This window comes from Mercenaria mercenaria, chromosome 18 (assembly GCF_021730395.1).
Source record: "Mercenaria mercenaria strain notata chromosome 18, MADL_Memer_1, whole genome shotgun sequence".
In the NCBI taxonomy this organism is placed as follows: Eukaryota; Metazoa; Mollusca; class Bivalvia; order Venerida; family Veneridae; genus Mercenaria; species Mercenaria mercenaria.
In genome coordinates, this window is record NC_069378.1 from 40,298,463 (window position 1) to 40,323,003 (window position 24,541).

At 33.1% G+C, this 24,541-nt stretch overlaps 1 protein-coding gene and 1 long non-coding RNA gene across 4 annotated transcripts; both read right to left on the reverse strand.

Moving 5' to 3' along the window:
- Positions 1–1,673: 1,673 nt before the first annotated feature.
- LOC128550709 (alpha-(1,3)-fucosyltransferase C-like) lies at positions 1,674–19,489 on the reverse strand. Its single transcript, XM_053530289.1, has 2 exons — positions 19,298–19,489; positions 1,674–3,216 (listed from the first exon to the last, which is right to left on the reverse strand). Exon 2 carries the CDS (start codon positions 3,192–3,194, stop codon positions 1,824–1,826), a length of 1,371 nt encoding a protein of 456 aa, XP_053386264.1. The 5' UTR covers positions 3,195–3,216; positions 19,298–19,489; the 3' UTR covers positions 1,674–1,823.
- Positions 19,490–22,238: 2,749 nt separating this feature from the next.
- On the reverse strand, positions 22,239–24,541 carry LOC128550472 (uncharacterized). Of its 3 annotated transcripts, none has more exons than XR_008368320.1 (3): positions 24,523–24,541; positions 23,955–24,064; positions 22,239–22,334 (listed from the first exon to the last, which is right to left on the reverse strand). It is a non-coding gene; the product is annotated as an uncharacterized LOC128550472 (long non-coding RNA). The 3 variants fall into 3 exon arrangements; XR_008368318.1 differs by lacking the exon at positions 24,523–24,541 and adding an exon at positions 24,323–24,495; XR_008368319.1 differs by lacking the exon at positions 24,523–24,541 and adding an exon at positions 24,338–24,493.

The window sequence follows — 24,541 nt, forward strand, 5'->3', positions numbered from 1 at the left end:
TATAATATACAAAAGAGAAATATTTCTTTGCTTCTTTGGTTAGGTCATGTTCAACAATTTAGTTATTTTACACTCCATACTAATTTAATGCAGACAAGTTTTTAAAGTGATTAAAATTGTTTGGTAAACGGATCATCACAAAGTAATCAACAACCACTATGTTTCCTTTCTTAAAGCGGTCATTGCCTATCTAGACATTATTACACCAGTCATTGCCTATCTAGACCGTTGCCTACCTAGACATTCTTACACCAGTCATTGCCTATCTAGACAGTCTTACACCAGACGTTGCCTATCTAGACATTCTTACACCAGTCGTTGCCTATCTAGACATTATTACACCAGTCATTGCCTATCTAGACATTCTTACACCAGTCGTTGCCTATCTAGACAGTCTTACACCGGTCATTGCCTATCTAGACAGTCTTACACCAGTCATTGCTTATCTAGACATTCTTACACCGGTCATTGCCTATCTAGACAGTCTTACAACAGTCATTGCCTATCTAGACATTCTTACAGTCGTTGCCTATCTAGACAGCCTTACACCAGTCGTTGCCTGTCTAGACAGTCTTACACCAGTCGATGCCTATCTAGACATTCTTACACCAGTCGTTGCCTACCTAGACATTCTTACACAAGTCATTGCCTATCTAGACATTCTTACACCAGTCGTTGCCTACCTAGACATTCTTACATCAGTCATTGCCTATCTAGACAGTCTTACACCGGACATTGCCTATCTAGACATTCTTACACCGGTCATTGCCTATCTAGACATTCTTACACCGGTCATTGCCTATCTAGACATTCTTACACCGGTCATTGCCTATCTAGACGGTCTTACACCAGTCATTGCCTATCTAGACATTCTTACAGTCGTTACCTATCTAGACAGTCTTACCAGTCGTTGCCTATCTAGACAGTCTTAGACCAGTCGTTGCCTATCTAGACATTCTTACACAAGTCGTTGCCTATCTAGACAGTCTTACACCAGTCGTTATCTATCTAGACAGTCTTACACCAGCCGTTGCCTATCTAGACAGTTTTACACCAGTCATTGCCTATCTAGACAGCCTTACATCAGTCATTGCCTATCTAGACAGCTTTACACCAGTCGTTGCCTATCTAGACAGTCTTACACCAGTCATTACCTATCTAGTTATTCTTACACCAGTCATTGCCTTTCTAGATATTCTTACACCAGTCATTCCCTATCTAGACATTCTTACACCAGTCATTGCCTATCTAGATATTCTTACACCAGTCATTGCCTATCTAGATATTCTTACACCAGTCATTGCCTATCTAGACTGTCTTACACCAGTGATTGCCTATCTAGACAATTTACACCAGTCATTGCCTATCTATATATTCTGACACCAGTCATTGTCTATCTAGACAATCTTACACCAGTCATTGCCTATCTAGACACTCTTACATCAGTCGTTGCCTATCTAGACATTCTAACACCATTTATTGCCTATCTAGACATTCTCTGCTGCTTCAAAGATTTTTTCATTTGACTATGGTTTTGTCATTATCCATTATGAAAATGAATATGGAAGATTTCTACTAGACAGTTTCGCTGTTTTAGCTGATATCATAGGTAAGCACTAGTATTTTTGCACCAACAAACATTTTATAGGAAAAATCCAGTAACTGACTTGTGATGAACAGCCGTCTTGAAATGATATATTACATAAATGATCACAGGTACAACTAATATGTGAAAAAAACATAGATTCGTCTATCCAACATTGAAATAAAATGCTGAGAGAGAATTTAGGTTTTGCCAAACTTAAGTTCAAACTTTGATATGGTTATCTTATGTCACAAGCATTTTTAGTCCACCAATCATCTACATTTGCGATGGATTTTCGATATTGGTTGAGATTGTTTAATTTATAACACAAGTTACAATACGATATTTGAGCGTGTTCTCGTTCTTTTATGACAGTATAATGATCCTTCAGCTTTAGAATTTTAGTATATTCTTCTTCGTTTGCACCCACTTTGTTCAGATGTTGTGCAAGTTCTTTTGCTGATTTGAACGCATTGGTATCTATAAATGTGCCTTTCGGAAGATATTTCTCATAATGAGTAGCACCTCGAACAACAATAACAATATCTCTTGTGAACCACAGAAAGGCCTTTTCCGTTATGTAGTCAGTGCATAAGGAATTTTCAAATGCTAAATAGAATTTGTATTTCTTAGCCAAAACAGTGGTACAATTCCCCCGTTTTGGACATGAAGACGACCTGTTCATGTTACACTTTCCGACTTTAGTAACATTGGTATATTTCGCTAATTCACTGGCATACACCTCACGTTTGCTCGATGTCCTACAATGGTTTACAAACCAAAGTGCAGTTTCTGTCTTCTGACGGAATATATCACTATAATTCTTATTAACGTCGCCATTATAATTACTAATTACCTTCTCGTCTAGAGACGCATTCATACCTATATTTCTAAAGTTATTGTTAATTTCTATGCTCTGAATGACATAGTTTTTATCTACTTTATTTGGAATAACAGAACCATAAACGTATGGAATATCAGAGTCCATTCTATAAGTCATGGTCCAGTTAAAATAATTATGGAATCTTTCGTTACCAACGTTGGTGATACGCAGATATACCGGCGATTCTATGGTTACAAATAAGAAAACTTGGTCTACATCTCTATGTTTCGGGAGCTGTCCTGGTACATTGTTTCCTTGAATAAGTACAGCGTCTGCATCTAGGGTTTCTGAAGTTAAAGCTGTGATATATACAACTTCACAGTTTTGATAATGGAAACAACTGGACATATTTAAACTTCTCATGTGACGCTTAATTATTCCATGATACACATGGTAAAGCGCTATTCGCAGTTTTCTTTGCTTAGGTATATATTGAAGTTTTTGTGCTTGAGAAGCATTTGCGCTTCCATTATATTTCGATATTTGACTATTGATTTCATTTATAGACTCTTTTACAATACTTGTTCTAGTTCCATATCCTGAATGTTTCATTTTATTAGTTACCACTGTTTGAGTATGGTCATGCACGTGCACGGAATATTGCGACGTTAACACAACTGATGTTCCAAATGGAAGACGATCCCAGAAGTATGTTTGAAGTACCAAAATCAACATGACTGCAAATGCTGAAGAAATAAATGATGCACGAATTCTACCTATTTCCATAATATTTCCTTTTTACCAGCTTCTGAAATGTTAAACAAACAGACAATTATTTTAAGAGAATAATGATAACAATATTGATGCTATTTTAAATTGTAAAATAGTTTTAAATAATTTATTTCATTTAGCATGTAGGTTTAAACATTCACAATAGGATATTCTTCCATTGTAATGTTATTTTAAATCGTTACCTCAAGGTTGCAAGACATATATTTAAAAAAAAAATATATATACTACTGTCCGTAACAGGACAAAAACAAATTTATATTATACATAAAAACCTGCAGAACTACTTTTATATTTGTATGATTAAAGACAGAGCGTAACACGCCTACTGAAGCCGCTGTTATACATGAAGTATACCTTATATATGTCGCGAATATAATGATATATGCTAGAGTCTGCATTTTAACTGTGAAAGTAGGTAGCTGCAATCACTATCTATGTAATGTTGTATTGCAAAAAACTATGAGTAAAATCGACGGATGCTCCCCGAATATTAAAAGGAGAGGAATTCATCGACTGGTGACATACATTGTCCTAGTAATGAAGCTTCTAAAGACGTTTCTTAGAATTCCAGTAAGTAATTGTGAAGAAGTGTGAACAAGACTTGTGCCACCCATTTTACTGATGTTGTATAATCAAAGGGCAATACCTCAGTGCAATATCGTTCGCCCGAAACATGTGGAGAATATGCGCATCTCTTAGGAGTAAAGTGCCGCTAAATTTCAGCCAGTGGTTGCTGAGGAATACTTCGGACAAGACAAGGCACTATAGTACACTTATGCTTAAAAATCAAAGGGCAATAACTCAGTGAGAAGTCATTCGACCGGAACATGTCGACAACATGCGCATCCCTACTTGATAGTAAAGATTCCTATGAAATTTCGATAAATTCCAACAAGTACTCCGGATAAGAATTGCGGGACAGACGGACACACTTGGACGGACGAAGAAGCGAGTGTATGCTTCCACTTCTGGGAGGATAAAATGTTATGTTTTTTTTTCGATCAAGAGTTTCTGTTATTTTCAACGGAAGTTATAGAATCATACAAATAGGATGTGATTTTACGGACCATTATCAATTTGACTTTGTTTTTAAAATTTGAACATACAAGTAAAATGATCTTGACCTGCCGTTGTTCATTTTGAGCCTTCATCAAAAAGCAAAACACTTGCGTTAAAGTTAAAAGTGGACGGTAAGCTGTAGGTACAGTCTATTAAATACTTGGGCAGAATATATTTTTAACATATCAAAATTCAGTATAATTCAAACTAGATTGTATTTAGAATAATAAAAAAGTACAGCTAAAGTCCTTTTTAGCTTGACTAACGTTTTTTTAGATGGATGTTTTCTAATATTTTGAACATAACACACTAGAATACACATAATAATTTATCTTTACATTGTAATTACATTCACTACCTAATAAAAGCAGCATTTAATTTTCTAATCTTTTGAAAAACAATTAAAACAACATAAATCTATAGGTGATTTCATTTAACAATTATTTTGTTTTTAAAGATATATTTCTGTACATGCAGTCTGTGTATAGCAAGTAGTTATACATTAGCTTTAACTATAGTCTGTTATATCTTTAGAATATGATATTGTTGTTCATTAAAAAAAAGATTATTGATAGGAAACAAAATGAAACCTAATAATTTTTGTAGCATTAATGCTTGAAATCATTTAATTTGTTGATGTATGTAACAAAAATGCATAGCACATTGTTCAATTAGTGTATAGCTGTAAACTTATATCTGCATACTATATAAACTAACAGAAATGTATAAGTATATATAGTGGATTAGCAAATCCCAATAAAATGTATCAAAATGCGCTCTTTTCTCAATTACATTATCATTTAAAAATGCAATGGAATGCACTGCTCTATTCAGGTTATAGACTTGTATCATTATTTTATACGTAGATAGTTAAATGTGTTTTATAATACTGTGGTACCTAGAGCCTTATTTTGGTCTGAGTATAGCTTTACACTGTCAAACTAGAATTGTGTCCATTGGACACGGATGCCCCCACATAATGTGTCATCCTCTAAAGAGCAAAGGTTTTAGTATAGACCATCTTCACATGAAGGATGTTTGAAACAAATTGTACTCGGATAAGGTTGTGCATCTGAGCAATTTTGATTCCATTCTTTCAAAAACTGTATGAGGAGTTGAACACACCATATTTCTTCACTATGGTCTGTTTTGTGAAATTGAGAAAGGGACATAATTCTAGAAACAAATAGTCACAGAAAAAAGTCCATTATTTATGGTAATATTCACATGAAACTCCTTCATCTGTGAAACTTTCAAGCATATCCATTTCAACAGTGTTTAAGGAGTTGAGCACACAAGATTTTTGCTCTATATTTTATATAGTAAAACAATCAAAAGGTCATAACTGCGGTAAAAATAGTCACAGCAAAAGTTTTTACTTTTTTGGTCATTCGCACATCAAGTTTGTTCATCTGTGAAAGTATGAAGCAAATCAGGGTTAAAGTGTGGGAGGAGTTGGAAACACAAGATTTCGGGACGTACACACGTCGGAGACTTCACCTGGATTGTAAAATTTATTTAAAATAACAAGTTATTTAAATGAATAAATAATGTAAATGTAATGAAATGATTGATTTTATAAAGATTTCATGGTGTTTCAACACTTAAGCTAAATCCAATCTTTTGATCGAAAGACATTTTCAAACAGAGAGACCCGTCTAGTGATATGGACACAAATGTTGATGTAAGTAATGTTTTAAGCCAAACTAACGCTGTTTTATACCATGACGATTCAAATGACAATGATGTTTTCAAACTGAAATCTTATTCTAGTAGTGATTATTCTTCTGTAAATACCGTGACAATGGCGATAAATGGCGACAAAGAACCTATATACAAGGACAGAATGAACTGCTTGGAAAGTATCAGTGCCAGATTATGTGCAGTGGAGAAAAAACTCAGTGCTATAGACCAGCTTGAAAAGCAAATGCCGGGATTTGAGAAGGAGTTAAAATCTATTTGGTTTGCGATAGACAATAGACCAAAGAAAGTAGAGGAGCGGATGTCCAAACTGGAGGACAAAGTGGACGGTGCAGACATAGGATCAGCCTTGCTAGCCGGTAATGTAAATGAGTTGGAGAAGGCCCGTACTAGCATCTGCGATGAGGTAACCTATCTTAAATCTCAATCCATGCGGAATAATCTGATATTTATCAACAAATCAGAGGACAACTCCAGCGGTAATGAATCCCCGGAAGTGACCGAGGGGAAACTGCGAGAACATCTACATAAGGCCCTGAAGATAACAAAGGAGACCGCGGACAGTATTCGCTTTCAGCGAGTTCACAGGTCACCAGAGTATCCAGTATCTGGTGAAGTGCGAACAATTGTAGCGAAGTTCACGTTTTTTAAAGATCGAGAGTTCGTACGAAGAAGTGGAAAAGTTCTAATATGTATGAACAATTTCCACAGGAGGTAATTGCAAAAAGGAAGAAGATAGTCCCTAGGATGAAGGCGGCCAGAGATCAAGGGAAAAGGTCATGGATAGCGTACGAGTTGCTATACATAGATGGTAAGGCAGTGAAGGAGTAGGGATGTGCTGGAGATGAGCTATCCATGCTGTCTTGGAATGTCCATGGACTTACTAATGACAAAAAGGTCAATAACAATTTTGTAAATATTATAGCTAGTCATGATATTTGTTTCTAATATGAATCATGGACCAATGCTTCAAGTAATATTTCACTTAATGGTTATGTCACACGCAATTTCTTTAGAAATTTCAAAATAAAAATGCACGCTGATGTAGTGGCGGTATTGTTTTATGGTATAAAGAGCATTTAAAAGAGAGTATTCAAATTATAAAAAATCACCATGATGCAATTATCTGGATAAAATTAGATCATACTGTCTTTAGTACTGAGGAAGATATTTATTTGTGTGTGGCATATATTTGGGGCGAAGAATAAACTGCATATGATATTTGAACATCAATTTGTTTGATACATTAGAAAGTGACTGGCACTGTGTATATGCTTGGTGATTTTAATAGCAGAGTAGGGATTAAAAATGATTTTATTGTACAAGATAAATTCAATACTGTCATTGATGACTCAGATTATGACCCAGATATTACCCCTATCAGGGCCACAATTGACTGTAGACATAACAGTCACGGTATTAAAGGCAATGAATGCACTTTTGTGTAATTGTAGGGAATTTGATCTTAGCCCTAAAACGTTATGCCAGTTATTCGATGCTTTTGCTTTATCTATATTGAAAGGGTACATTTAAAGTTCTGTAAAAGTTATTAAAAGTTAGGCCAAATACATGTAATGCTAGTGTCTATGGTGAACTTGGGTTATATCCGTTATATCTTCAGGTATGTATATTAAGTACTGGTTGAAAATTATTAATAGTGAGAACGTAATATTTAAAGCGTTAGAAGATAGTATTAATGGTTATACAAATTGGGTTTCAGATGTTAGAAAGCTTTTAAATGACTATGGATTCTCATATATATTTGATCATTCTGAAGGTATAAATAAGCTTTTGTTTTTGAGCGAATTTAAATGTCGCATTATTGACACTGTAAAACAAGAATGGTATGCTAATATTGAAAACAGCTTTGTATTGTACATGTATAAAACGTTAAATGTCTTTCTGAATATAAGAGTTATTTGGATATACTGCCAAGATGTTTTAGATTTTATTTTTTACACTTAGGATGAGTGGTCTTCCACTCAGAATACAGACTGGAAGACATAGTAGAAATCGAATTCCTCGGGAGGAAAGATATTGTTTATGTTGCGCCAATTTAGATATTGAAGACGAATACCATTTTGTTTGTATATGTAAATGTTACGCTGATATTAGAAAAAAATGCTTAGAAGTAGAATATTTTAGACATCCATCGGTGTATAAATTCATACACCTCCTTAATTCAAATAACAAAACCGAACTTATTCAATTTAGATCTAGATATGTAAAAGAAGCTCTAACCATCAGAAGTGCAATTCTAACTGTCGAACTTGATATCTTATGTTCATTCTCCACATAATTTCTACTGTATATGTAATTATATTCAAATCTAAAAATTAAATATAAAAGATTCTTTATGTCAAGTTTATTGTCACGTTGATATTATATATGTAAAGAATATGAATTATAGATGATGTACTATGTACAAGTCTTAATAAAATATATGTTCTGTTCTGTTTTGTCATTTTTTTTAGAGGATACGTAATATCAATGTCTGTTCAATTAAAAGACAATATTTTAGATACGTACACAATCATTAGATCAAACTATACTTCTGATTACGTAGTTCAGTCCTTTTATTTGCAAATTATCTGAATTAAAATATTTCGAAACTTGATGTAATTCTTCTTAATTTATTCTTTACTTTCTTAAAATATATTCTGTCATTTTAATTTAAGATCATCAGCTGTATCTCTCCCTCAGAAACTGTGGCCGTTCTTTTGATCGAATCCAATATTTTGCAGTAATCAAGCTGAAAAGTAAAATGACACTACTGTGCTCCACACAAGGTGATTTTCCACATGTTATGTTGTTGATATTTGTTATAGATATATAATTTATTTCTGCTACAAATGCCTTTGTAAATCTTCTGACTCAGTCATTGTTTAGCTTTACACAACTCCCACAAAATGTCAATATTTTATGTAGGTAACCTGTAATCGTGCATAATAAGAACTTTACCTTATTCATGCGTGTTCATTGGAACTCCAGGACATATAACAACTTTTTTTTTTAATTCTTTTGGCCTGTGTGCATTTTATACGGAATGTAGGAGCAAAATGTATACGTTGGATTTCCATCTAGATAGAGGACTTTACATAGTAACTGTATTGAATGTGGATGAAACTAGCTATATAAAAAGAACTGTTATGTTAGATATCCAGGTATGCCAATAAAAGTCAGTTGGAATTATTCGAAAAGCTTATTTTACCTATTTTAAATTATGGTTCAGAAATATGGGGGTTAAACGAATAATGATGTTAGAAAGGGTACATTTAAGCTTTTGTAAAAGATCACTTGGTGTAAAAATCCAAATACAAAATAACTTTATATATGGTGAGTTTGGTTTGACATCGTTGTTAACAAGAGCTGAGGGTGTTATAAAATATTGGTTGAAAATTATACAAATGGAGAATAAAAATATGTAAAGGTTGTTTACGATTTGATGTGCAGACAATTAGAAGTAAAACCAAATAGCAGTTCTTGGGCAAAATATGTGAAAAGTTTATTACAATCCCTTTGTTTTTATGATTCGTGGTTACTTCAGGGTATTGGTAATAATAAATTTATTTATATCTGCACTAAAAACAAGATTATCTGATGTATTTATACAAAACTGGATGGCGGATATTAGTTAAGAAATAATTTATAGCAAAAGAGTGTTTTAACACTATTTATGCACGATGGGCGGTTATACGTCGGGCGCAGCCCGAGTGAATTTTTTTGTACGACGTATTACCGCCCGAGTATATAAATAGTGTTAAAACACGGTTTTGCTATAAATTATTCCGATTCTTATATGCCGTTAATCTAGAACAGTATATAAAATATAAAAGCGCTCTCTCTTGGTCGCAATACAAACTTTGACGTTAGCGCACGTTAACGTGACGTCATTCTAACGTAAGAGTGTTTTAACAGAGACAAGCATATTAGAATGACACATCTAGAGCAAAAAGTTATACTTTGTTTTCAAGTTACAAGCTTCAACCCTATTTAGAATTAATAAATATAAGTAACTTTAAAAATGCATTTTGTAGATTAAGAGTTTTATCTAACAGACTAGAAATTTAAACAGGCAGGTGGCATAAACCTGTCCCAATTCCTTACAATGAAAGAAAATGTCACTTTTGTAATAACTTAGAGGCTGAATTTCATTTTGTTTTAGAATGCTCACTTTATAATGATTTGAGAAAAACTATATAAAGAAATATTACTGGTCAAGACCAAATATACCAAGATTCATTGAATTAATGACTTCAGACAATATCAATATTAATAAGAACTTAGCGATGTACGTACATAAAGCTTTTGACATTAGAAATCAATACAGTTATAATTTTAACTGATAAATGAGCCGTGCCATGAGAAAGCCAACACAGTGGAATTGCGACCAGCATGGATCCAGACCAGCCTGCGCATCCGCGCAGTCTGGTCAGGATCCATGCTGGTCGCTACAGTTTCTCTAATTGCTATAGGCTCTGAAAGCGAACAGTATGGATCCTGATCAGACTGCGAGAATGCGCAGGCTGGTCTGGATCCATGCTGGTCGCAAACCCACTATGTTGGTTTTCTTATGGCGCGGCTCAAATGTATATGTTTGCAGGTATGCTCAAGGATCTATAGTCAAATGCATGAATTAATAAACTCTACAACTCATATATACATTTAGTTGAATCAAAAGCACATGACATCATGAATGGAATTTTAAAGTCTAAATTGCCGTCAAATCATACACAAATATAAGTTTAGAGTGTATAAATACCTGCATCAAAGTGACAAAAACTATGGATCACACTGATTATGAATAAACTGTGCAACTGTGCAACTTGCATTATTAACATATTTTCATATAAACCTTATGCAGTGGAAGCAAGATAATAGTAGTCTCGATCTGAGTGAATCGGTTCGTGAGAGATTATGAAATAAAACTGAGATTTTATTATCTCGGCAAGTATTTGTTTCTATTGTATATAGATACTAGAAACCTACGAAAACAATAGATTTTTATACTTATTTGTGAAACTTTGCGAAACGCATATGTGATCCCAAGTGCGAGTGTATTATGCTTTATGTAGTCGGTATCTATTATATTATTTTAACTTTTTAAGAGTCATGTTTATATATGTAGGAAGCGTGCATATGATATCAGCCATAACTGTGATATACTGAATGATCGGCCCAGACTGTTTATTTTTGTCCTAGATATCTATATATACAAAACTTCGTAGCAAGTATGAAAAAAAAAACTACAAAAATATGTACCATTTTTCACTGGTAGGCAATTTACAGCATACATGAACACTTCTTATTTAGCATTCAAAGGATATCCCTAGAAACATACATGTAGGTATACGGAATCAAGGCTGGCAATCATCTTTAACATTTATAAAAGTTCAGTAAACATATTTTAGTCATGTGTGATTCAAGTCATTTAGGTATATTGGCATATAAAATGAATATATTCTTAGACTACTAAAAGGCAGACTTTTCTGTGCAGAATGTTTGGTACCACCAAACATTTAACTCGCAAACATCTTAGACAATGTTAAAGACGGTGATAAAAATGTGATTATTTAACTATGATCCATTGTGTTGGAAAATATAACATATACAAGATTAAAGATTGAGCAAAACAAGCATTTCTTACGAATTTCGTAAAATAGGGCATACTGGAGAGAGGCCACAGTATATACATTTTAACCACTGTTTCTTAAACCTAACATTTTGATTTTCAATTACAATAATGTCTTCTTTTCAAAAATAATTTCAAACCAAATGTGCCAGGTATTTATAATACAATGAAAATCTTGGCCCTTTAACAACTCTTTTTTTTTTAAAAATGAACGCCATATAATTCTATTCAAAATACATTAAAATGTAGGCATTCATAAATTATATTGTGGTTTGATGCAGGTACAACCAAATGTACATTACATGAAAACTGTTAGAAATATAGATTTTCAGTTGTGTCTGTTGTACTCAGAGGTATTACTATTTATTAGAAGAACTTTATTCTAGCGATGACTCAAATAATTTTGAAGAAAACTGGAATATTTTACAAGAGAACGCATATAATTAGAATATATATGAAAGTCTAAGACCAAGATGACGATGCTCAGATATGAAGATATGAGTATTATGGCGAGAAGCCAAGTAGTTACTTTTTAGATTTAGAAAATAGTAATTTTACTGTAAAGCATATTGATGAAGATGGTAATGAGTTCACAAATATAAAAAAATATTTTTTTTATACCAAAATGAAAAGCTAAACAATGAACAAATTGAAATATATAATAATCCGGTTTCTGTCAGTTTTGGTACTAATTCAAATAGATTAAATGAAAACAGAATCGAAGTTACTAGAAGGGGAAATAAAGACAGAAAATAACAACATGAAGAATGCTTTAAGTAGGTTGTATACCTTGTTACCAGGGTAAATAAAATTCAGATTAGTTGAACCGTAGAAATTTATTGTATTTCGTGTAATTTAATGTTTTAGCTGCAACAATCTCAGTTTCGTTTATCTCTGTTCTTCAAGTACAATATTTATCCAGGTTTGAAGTACATTGCCCTCCAAATGTATTTTATATTGAAAGAAGGAGGAAAATACGGATAATTAACACTTTTCAGTGTATTTTGGGGTCACTGTTATCCGTTAAGTCTGCGTAATTGATAATGTTACGTAGTTTGTTAGAAAAATATTAAATAAAATTATCTTTCTCATTTAATGAAGCCTCTAAACATTTTATTTCTACAGTAAGATATATGTTTGTGTTATCTGCATTTTTTAAAACAAATTTCAAAGCTTAAACAACCTAAAGCAGTACTCCTCGTCTAAAATTTTCATGGAAAAATGATTATCATGCTTATTCTCACCGATAGTGTTGAAATACAGATAAAAAGCTAATACTGTGTTCCTTAAATAGAACAGTGTCAACGCCTTTGAATTTTACATTTAGATATATATAGCTTACCGGATTCGTTTTCATGGTAACATTAATTTAATTCAAGAAATCACTATTTTCTACTGAAATCTGAACAATTTTAGAGCATAGTTTAAATGTATAAGTACCGCCTCGGTAGCCTAGTGGTAGAGCGTCCACTTAGAGTGCGGGAGGTCGTGGGTTCGATCCCCGGCCGCGTCATACCAAAGACGTAAAAAATGGTACTAGTAGCTTCCTCGCTTGGTGCTCAGCATTAAGAGGATAGTGCTAGGACTGGTCAGCCCGGTGTCAGTATAATGTGACTGGGTGGGGTATCATGCCACGTGTCTACGGCGTGATATTCCAGTGAGGCAGCACTATAAAGATGGGTATTGTGCTCACTGCTACAAGTAGACATCGTCGTTTGTATGACCGAAAAATTGTTGAAAAAGACGTTAAACCCGAACAAACACGCACACGCACACACACACGCACACGCACACGCACACGCACACGCACACACACACACACACACACACTCACCAAATTTTCATTGGAAACGGAAAAATAGCTATTACAAATCAAAGCGCCCAATTTTTATTTGAAAATGGCCGTAATAAATAACCTTCACCCAACTTTATTCCCAATAACATCAGTTACCATCATCCATTTTCTTAAATTCCGCAAAACATTTCGATATAACAACATAAAAGCCGCAAAATATTTATCAATATTCAGAATATATTTCGGCAAATATTGGTTGTTTAAAAATAGTTCAAATAAAAAAATTACTGAGAATTACGTACGGCGCGGTAAATGAACATGTATCGTCACGACGTCGGTGACGTCATTTTAAGGCAATTCAATGTTTTGTAGCGTTTCTGCGGTAATTTAATTCATTATTTCAGCATTTTAAAACCACTAAGCATCAAATCAGAGACAGGTCAATGATTTTTTTTCAGAAGAATGAATATACAAACACATTTAGTTTGTCGTGAACATTTTCGTAAATCGTCACGTAAGCTTCTGTTTGGGCATGCGCACATACAAATGTTAAGGTTTTCTACCTCCTTAAAGTCAAGGATCAGATGAGTATACAGTCATAGTTTTCTTTAGGTGGGTTTAGGTTCATTCATTCTGAAATCTTTGGACTATGGTTACACACAAAGCATTCATCAGTTACACAGAAACAAAGGGGTTATACATATTCAAGGGAAGCAACTGTATACTTCATTTGTTGATTACACGAAGGCTTTTGATTATGTGGTAAGAGATAATCTATGCAAATTCTGCCGAAGAATTACAAAACAATATTAATCTGTTACATAATTATTGCGTGCTTTGGAAACTTAAGGTGAATGTTACAAAAACAAAAATAATGATTTTTAAAAAAGGAGGTAGTATTCCAAGAAACATAGAATTACTATATGATGGTTTTAGGATTGAAATTGTCAATAAATTTTGTTACTTAGGTATAGTATTTACTTGTGAAGGGTCGCGGAGTACAGCCCAAAATACTTTAGCAGACCAAGCACAAAAAGCAATATTCAAATTAAATAAATATTTGTATAAGTTTACTTATATATCACCAAAATATAAATTGGAATTATTTGATTAGCTTGTGTCACCTATTTTAAACCATTGCAGCGAAGTTTGGGATTTTGTAAATTTTGCAAGAAACTTTTAGGAGTTAAAAAGGTAACTCAAAATGAATTCATATATGGCGAATTGGGTCGGGTATCTTACAGAACAATTCACATGTATAATATAGTAAAATATTGGTTAAAAATATTACAACTTGGTCCTAACAAGTATGTTTTTATTACATACACACTGTTAAAAAACGACTTTGAAAATCATGGTAGACGTAACTGGTGCTCTTTACTTAAAGATTTACTTTGTTCTCTGGGTTTTGTAAATGCTTGGATATATCAAGGCGTAGGTAAAGTTGATATGTTTTTATATATGGTTAAACAAAGATTAAATGATCAATTTATACAAAATTGGAATTCAAGAATAAATATTTCTTCTAGAGCTTTATTGTATAAAAAAATTTCAATTTTTAGATTTCAGCCGTATCTTGAATATTTTAATGTAAATAAATTTTGTATATCTGTTACACGTTTAAGGGTATCTTCACATAAATTACAAGCAGAAGCTGGAAGATGGGTAAGACCAGTTAGTACACCATTAGATGAAAGGAAATGTATTATCTGTCAGAAGTTAGAAGATGAATACTATTTTATAATAGAATGTAATTTGTATAATGATTTAGGAAAACAATATATACCAAGAAAATACTGGATTAGACCAAATATGTTTGAATTTATAGAACTTTTGAACTCCGAAAATAAGAAAATAATACAAAATTTAGGAATATTTATATTTAATGCATTTAAACTTGGACAGTCTACTTTGTAATACTCTATATTATTATATTATGTTTATGTTATGGTTGTAGTTAAATGTGTGTGTGTTCTTTCAGGTCTTGTATTTCGTTTCGACAAGGCTGTGATTGAACTGATTGTTCTGTATATGTTGTATTTAAATGTATTGTTAAACGGTCCATATATATAGTGTCTATTTGGTTGATTGCTTCTGTTTTGAAGCTATTTATCTAAGCATTAATAATGCTTCTGTTTGTTGATTTGAATAAATCTATGTCAAGTAATACAACTCTTGTAAACTTGTCAAAGATGACCTTCTCCGTTTTTATTTTGTTTGTTTGTGTGTTTTACGGTTGTGACTTTGTCTTTTCTGTCGCTCGTCGTCATGTTATATAACTCTTTATAGTAACTTTTATATCGTGATGTGCACCACTGTTTGCTGTATGTCTTGTATTATGTAATATTTATGTCATGATGGGCTTTTAAGCCTAAATGATTTGCAATAAGATTGTCTTGTCTTGTCTTGTCATATTTACCAAACCGTTATGAAACTCGACACTTTCTCAAAAACTGGCGCCCAGTTTCATTATTAAATTTTATTGATAAACTAGTGTCAGTTGTAATTGCAAACCGTCTTTAAAAAGTTTGACAATGATCAAAAAGAATTTATTTCCGGTAGATTTATAGGTGAAAACAGATTATTATATGACATTTTATTTGAAACAAACAAAAAGAAAAACAAAAACAGAACACACACACACGCGCACACACGCATACACACACGCACGCACACATACACACACAACAGAATATCTCTGTGATTTTTTTTATTGTCTGTTGATTTTCAGCAATCTTTTGACTCGGTTGCCTGGCAACCTATTATAAACACTATATTTTGTAATTTTAGTCCATCATTAAAAGATGGATAAATGTGTTCCAATACGACGCAGACAATTGTATCCCATTTCCCGAAAATTTTCATTTTTTTTGTGTGAATTATAATTAAATAATACAGCAGGAAAATTGGAATTAATATTTATGAAACAGAATATAAACTAAGTCAATACGCAGATGACACCCAAATAACTTTTATGGTAAAGAAGAGCCATTAAGACAATGCCTTACATCAGACAATTTTTACAGACAATCAGGATTAAGAAGTAATGTTGAAATAAAAAAAAAAACAAAGCATTTTTGATAGGTAATATGCGAAATTCACAGCTTAAATTTCTTCTGAAGAGTCAGTTACACTGGTCACAAACTCCTTTTAAAATTCTAGGCAGATGTGTCAGAGATATGGGCTATAAATGGCTCAAACATTTTACAAAAATGTAAAAAAGACTAAATCTCTGGTCATAAAGAAACTTAACTTTAATTGGAAGAATAACAATTATAAAATCACTCATTGTGTCTAAGTTTGTACATTTATTCATTTCCCTACCTAATCCTTCTATTGAATTCGTCAAACAAATTTAATGTTTATTCTATAATTTTCTTTGGAATAATGGCCCAGGTAGAATTAAGCGAAAAAGTATTGTAAACAATTAAATATTTGAAATCAGGTGGTTTAAGAATGATTGAGATTAAAGCTTTTATTGATGGCTTGAAACTTAGCTGTTTAAGACGACCCATATGCTCAAATTGTGATTCCTGGAAATAGTTAATAAAGTTTCTGGCAATGAAGTTGTTGAATTTGGTTCGAATTACGCAAAAAGTAAATCTAGGGAATTGCAAAATCCATTTTGAAAACAAATTTTGAAAATATTTAGCGTAAACAAAGACAAGTTACAGATTTGGAAGATTTTTTGTATTCTCCAATATCGTACAATTGTAATTTTAAACACCACACGGAATTCCTGAACAAATGCTTTTCTAACAATATGGTTAATGGACATACATGCTATAAATCCCGCACGATAACACAAACGATAACATGTTTGATAATTACGATTTTTCTTCATACAGAAAATATTTTGTATAACATTACAATATGCACTTAACTTCTATCATTGACAACCTTTTTGGGTTCAACGATGCATGAGAACCATAACAATCAAACAATGATATAAACATGATGTCGTTTAAATTATCTACAGTAGCTTTGATATTGACGAATGGTCAAATTAATCTGATCATGCGGCACTTCGTTTTTTGTTGTAAAAACAAATAATAATAGAAATAATATAAAATCGAATACTTCAAATACCGAGAGAAAAAAGGTATGGGACGAGGAGAAAGTACAGACGATTAAAACTGCCATTTTAAACGACGTTACTGGTATCTGTAATGATGAGAATCGTTCCCAATCTATTAATGATCGAGTAATCAGTTTTTCAGGAATTTTACATAAAAATGCGTTGGAAACATTCGGTAGGGGTGTATCCTTTTCAAATAATGACAAACCCCGTCAAAGTAAACCAAAATGATCCAATGATGAATGATTATACAGCAAAAAAGGTATTTAAAACTGCAAGAAATATTTTTGTAAATTATGGTACCGACAAAAATAGAAAACATTTTGTAAAATTGCGTACTCAATATAATAAAATAAAATAATAAAAAAAATAAATATAGATTTAAGTTGCGTGAGAGCCGTGATCTTTATAAAATATTGCACCGAAACAACCATGTAAGTTTTGGAAATCCGTTAAAAATGTTTTAAAAAGAAAAGTTCTAAAAATAAAGATATAGAAACTAATACAAACATCTTATATATATAGCCAAGATGAATAGAAGCTTAAATGAATTTGCAGAGAATTTTGGGGCAACTTCAATAAAAAAAAATTTATTATTATTTTTTTTAATCTTATAATATGTTCATGAATTGTTTGCGTGTTCTTTTAAATAAATTGTTGTTTTCCTCTTAATTCTATATAAAAAAAACTTCTCTCCCCGTTTTCCATTTTTATATATTTCCTTTAGAACGTAAGACTTTTAAAGAAATGAAAATACGAAAGGCACAGTGGTGTAGTGGTACGCTCTCCGACTTGGAAACACGTTACCATGGGTTCGAATTCTTTTTTAACCATTTTTTAAAAATATAATTCCTTGTGTTTGTATTTGTATCTATGATTGTATTACTTTATGGAACATTTCATTCTGTGTCGCTAACAACAGTTCTTTGAATTGTCCGTTGAATGAATGAATGCTTGTCCGGTCCTGAAGATTTTAAACGACACTTTGTAGAACGGTCTTCTGACTTAGAAGAATGTTAATCGATAGAATCTAGTAGAGTATTTCGTTGGTAGATCATGATAAGTGCCTGTTAATTTTACAGATAAAAAAAAAGAACAAACAATGTGGTCAGACAGAGGACCCGAACACACAATACTGAGATTAGTGGCGAAACGCTTTGTCCGCACAATTATATCTGCACATGATACATGATGGTATATAATTGGCTTTTCAATAGTTATATCGTTGTTTAGGTTCGGTCACCGAAAAAAATTTTACAGAAACATACGGAATATTCATGAGTGCCAGGTCAATACTTACGGACAATAGTCAGTGTATAAAAAAATTGCTTCTGCTAGAATACAAGGCATGTGACAACAAACTAGTTTTACCGTCGTTACTGTTTGAAATCATTATTTTTACGTCACGCACCCGATATGAAATTCAGGCGTTTCCGGTACCATTGTAACTTAACGGAGAAAGAAAACGAGTATGTAATAAGATAATTAACCCTTTGCCATCTTTGAAGGTGGAGAAAGACCCCAAGTGTCACTCCGGTACGGGCAGGTAAAACCATCGATCTTCCGTAATTCTGCTGAATGACTATAAATTCCATTGATTAAAATGACAGTTTACCTAATTTTCAAGTAGAACATATAAATAAAACAATAATTTAAATCTTTCTTTTTCTTATTTCTATATGATTCAAACTTATGTTTTGCATTTATATTCTCAGTCAATTTTAATCTGTTTTGTCGAAAACTGTACAAACTCGTTTAGATTATGTTAAAATGTCGCTAATAAAAAGCCATAGAATGAAACAATGAAAAAGGAAAATAATAAGTTTACTCACCTTATGATAATTTCAAATGTGCCTAGAAAGATTAAATAATGATGGCTATATTCATGTTACTCCGAATATCAAAACCATAAACCCTTTATAATATACTGGTTTCAATAGTAAATTATTATAAATATCCATTTAAAGCGAGTACACAAATTGCGTGCAAATATGCAACTAAAAGTAGTTTTGACATATTCTAATACTGAGATATCATTTTCCTTAAGTTTAAAAAGTTAGCTGTTTCAGGGTGCAGTGATTACTTGGTTATTTATTTGCGCGTGTCTCTTGAAGGGAAAACAATGAGAGAGAGAGAGAGAGAGAGAGAGAGAGAGAGAGAGAGAGAGAGAGAGAGAGAGAGAGAGAGAGGGGGGTGTGTGTGTGGGGGGGGGGGGGGGGGGGGGGGTATATTATAATTTCTTTAGAAATATTCTATACACATAAAAATGGAGGGTAAATACGTTACATTGCACTCAAATCCAAATAAGATTAGTTTACAATACGTAGGAAAGCAAAACCCCATCTTAATACGTGCGTGCTGAAAAATCATATAAAATCGCCAATGCCTGGCACAGGTCGGCTGTTCCGCTAGTCGGTGTGGATACTGGAAATAGGTGACTTGGTTAGGAGCGTAAAACTAAAATAATATTTTGTTGGATTGCAGTTAGTAAAACGGAAGCACTCTGATTCACCGCTATTAAAAACTGTGTAATGCCGTCTAAGGTTTATGGTTCGGAGTACCAGATACTTTATTTTTTCTCTCTCATTACGTTTATAACTTATAAGTAATACAGTCTTAATGTTCATATCTTATCGTACTTTGTCCTTTGTTAAGTACCTGTAATATAGTTTGAATGTAGCAATAAAATATGTTTATCTGCGTTATCTTCATGATCTTTAAACTTTCGAGAACTCTTACAGTTTTTTTTCAATATGAATAATACATTGATTTATATTAGAAACACCAAGAAAGGTCAAACATAATTTCATGTCGATTGATGTGATGACAACCATTTGCTATACGGATATTTGTATGTAATCGTTCGTCCTGTATAAGCAGTATATGTATGTAATATCAATTTTTATTATATATATACCTATGATTTTTCGGTCTGAAATAAAGCCTGCATTTTATTAATGGATAATAAACGGGTCATTATTGCACAACATTGGTTTCCAATGATGCATTCGGCAGCTTTTAATATATTTCGACTCTGGGTTAACTTTTATGCATTTAAGATATTTTATTCTTTAACCGGAATTAATGTGAAGTAATATATGTAATATCTGTTGTTGTATACTTCCACTGCACACTTACAATTGTTTCAAACTGTTTTCATTTGTATATAGTTTTAAGATGAAAAAAAAAAACAAACGAAAAAAAGAACAACAACAACAAAAAAGTTTTAATTCATCTTGAATGTGCTGTTTAACTCGCTGTCATCTGAACTGTTGGCCATTTTGGCTCTTTCAGACTGCCAAACATGATAAAATTATGGATCGAAGTTATTAACCATTGCATCGTGTTAAAAACATTAGGCAGCATAAATAAAGAACTCGGCTTCCTATATTTTATGTTTAAGAATTGTCAAAGCCAGGAGGGAAATTATTTTGATACATTGTGCATCATTTCTTGGAAAGCGTTCATAATCCTACCAGTAAGTAAGGATTCAGTAGGCCACTACGTAACCATTCTTTGGAGGGTGACAAATATTTTTTTTTCATATTGTTATTCATTTGTTGTTATAATAGTTCTTACTTTTCAAAAATAAATGTTTCTGCGAAAACTGATAACATAGCAACTAACACATATTTCTATGTTTGTACAATAATTTCATGAAGGTTTTCAAATCGTATGAATGTGGCAACGGCTAATCATACTCTACGCTGCACACTGGCCTTTGAGGAACAGCTCACCGGATAGGTTAAAACTTACAATGTGCTAGTGTATTCGTATGGTAAACTGATTGCCTGCATCCGTAGAATAATGTTGGGAAAGTGGAAGTCAAAACGATGTTAGACGAAAACGTTTGCTCTATAATTACGCCTTCGTATGACCATAGTAACAGGCTGGCTATATAACTGACTAAGACCCTAGTTCATTTCTAAGTCAATATTCGTTCACAGGTGGCGTCCTTAAATGGTCATTGAGACACAAGTCTTAAAACTCTTGTATAAAAAATTGAGGTGAAGAGTACATACTGTAAATATAAATTGCTTTGACAGTGATCAAACGGATTTTTAAATTTTGTTTCAGTTACGCAATACTTTGATACTTGATACACTACAGCTGAAAAGATTATGTCATCGAAACAAATACCACTAAAAACTTTCGAGAAACATTTTCGACTGAACAAGAAACATAAATATCAAATTGACCCGTTGACAGAGGAATCAAATTCGAAATCGCCAACTGACGAGGTTTTGTTTTATACCCTCTTGTCTGACAAAAATACACGTATAGTAATTGACAGATCATCAAAAAAGTCGTCGTTTGCACAAAATGCAAGTATAATATCTTATAATAATAATTCAGCAGCTAGTTTACCATATTTAGATTTAAATTCAAATATGCATTTTTGAGGAGGATGGTGATAATACGACATGGGTAAATTAAATAACACTTATCAACTCTCATGTTTGGAGAAAGTAACAACTAAAACTGATGTTCATATTTGTTATAAAAAGTTTTTCATTTTCTTTAATTCTTCACACCATGTTTAAATTCAAAAGAATAATGTCGTATATCTAAAACCATATTATATTTAAATCCTTTTAAGCAATGTTTCAGTTACAGGAAATATGTAACAGCGATTAATATAAACTGACTTGTAATTACATCTTTTGGGCTTATAACTGATGTACGTAATGAGAGAGAAAAAATAAAGTATCTGGTACTCCGAACCATAAACCTTAGACGGCATTACACAGTTTTTAATAGCGGTGATTCAGAGTGCTTAGGTAGCAGATGGCGGTTTTTTCTAGTACTTCGGACTTCCGAGCGATGTGGCCAAGTCAGACGGCTTCCGATATCTTACGAGATGCAGACCTGAAAATAAAAAGATACCCGTTTACATCTTACTTGAAGAAGAAATAAAATACATAGTAAACTTCATACAAAGCATAGATTTTTAAATCCACAAGCCACCTGAAAGATAATTTCAGCCCGCGAAAATACATGACATTTCAGCCCAAATTAGCCATATCTCCAACTGGCCTTAAAATGTTAGGGGAATGGATAGAGACAAATGGCCACTTGCATTCTGTACTCAGTTTCAAGTATTACTTGCAGAGCTGGACAAAAATACCTGTCAACCGATTACTTTTTTCACTATTTTCAACTGTGTGAGGCCTATATGACATTTGACAGTTCACGAGACGCTCAATGCTGATAGAGGCATATATGCATTTCAAGCAGTTATATGAAAATGATGCCATCAAGCTTACATTCGCATCTGCCAGAATTTCTGCAACATACCATTCTTAAACTTGTTAATCACAAACTCACATCAACAAATATTTCAAACATCAAAACTGCCTTCACTTCAAGGTTTTATCTCTAATGACAGATTTTGACCCTGGCCAATTCGAATCTGTGGCTGGAAACTACCAACTGCTACCTTAAGGACCAAGACATGCATCTCCATGGACTGTCTGGCACCTGATTCTAAGAAAATGATCTATGACAAATAAAATCTTACCAATATTTAAACAATGCTTTGTTCTTCTTGCAAATTGCACATGTCCAAACAATGTCTACAATATTGTGGATTTGGCCCCATTTTACACACATATTTCTTACTGCATCTATCTTTCTGACATTAAAAAAAGACTTACCTACTATTACATGATGGCCATAAATGCACTGTATTAGCATTGTGCACAGCCCTGCATACTTGAGGAACAGAATTAAAAGCAGCACAGCTTACTTACCCAAGACTAACTGTACTTCAAATCCGCAAGCTCAGGAAAAGCCGCCCCTGTTTACAAGTACTTTTTCATATTACCTTGCATACAGTAAGTATAAAATAGCTTTAAATAAATATTTTACAATGCACTTTTGTTGTTGTTGTTGTTGTTGTTGTTGTTGCCAAACTTACCTATTTTAACGAATTCGAGCAATCTCCCAGTACATCTCCGAGAAACCGTATCTTCTCTTAATTAAAAACAAATATCTGCAAATGTTCCCTCACTCCAGGACCTTAAATGCACCCAAGATGTATCCACTCTCTACACTTTCTTCTGTCGTCATGTCCTGACACCGATAAAGCCACAATAGAAATTTGTAAGAACTAAAATCATACCTGCCACTCGAGAAATATCTTCGAAGAAATATCACCACAGAATCCAGTTCCGAGCCTTGTGAAACAGCCATGTATTTACAAAATGCCAAAAAGTTGCACCTATATTTCCTTTAAATAGTCCTTCTTCCTTTAAATTTGATATAAACTACAAAAGAAATGTGTTTCCCGCTAGAAATTTTAAGAAAACCCTACACTACAAACAAAAATAAGATTTACTTACCCGGTAAAATCAGAGTTACCTCCCCTTAACTTCTACCATATCAAACAACATCTGTCTATGTTATGAATCCATTCAGCTCGGATTTTTAAATAACACATACTGGAGAGCTTGAACAACACAAAAGAAAGCATGAAATAGTACTTACAAAAATTGACAAATGTCTTAAGGTAGCAGATGGCGGTTTTTTCTAGTACTTCGGACTTCCGAGCGATGTGGCCAAGTCAGACGGCTTCCGATATCTTACGAGATGCAGACCTGAAAATAAAAAGATACCCGTTTACATCTTACTGAAGAAGAAATAAAATACATAGTAAACTTCATACAAAGCATAGATTTTTAAATCCCCAAGCCACCTGAAAGATAATTTCAGCCCGCGAAAATACATGACATTTCAGCCCAAATTAGCCATATCTCCAACTGGCCTTAAAATGTTAGGGGAATGGATAGAGACAAATGGCCACTTGCATTCTGTACTCAGTTTCAAGTATTACTTGCAGAGCTGGACAAAAATACCTGTCAACCGATTACTTTTTTCACTATTTTCAACTGTGTGAGGCCTATATGACATTTGACAGTTCACGAGACGCTCAATGCTGATAGTGGCATATATGCATTTCAAGCAGTTATATGAAAATGATGCCATCAAGCTTACATTCGCATCTGCCAGAATTTCTGCAACATACCATTCTTAAACTTGTTAATCACAAACTCACATCAACAAATATTTCAAAC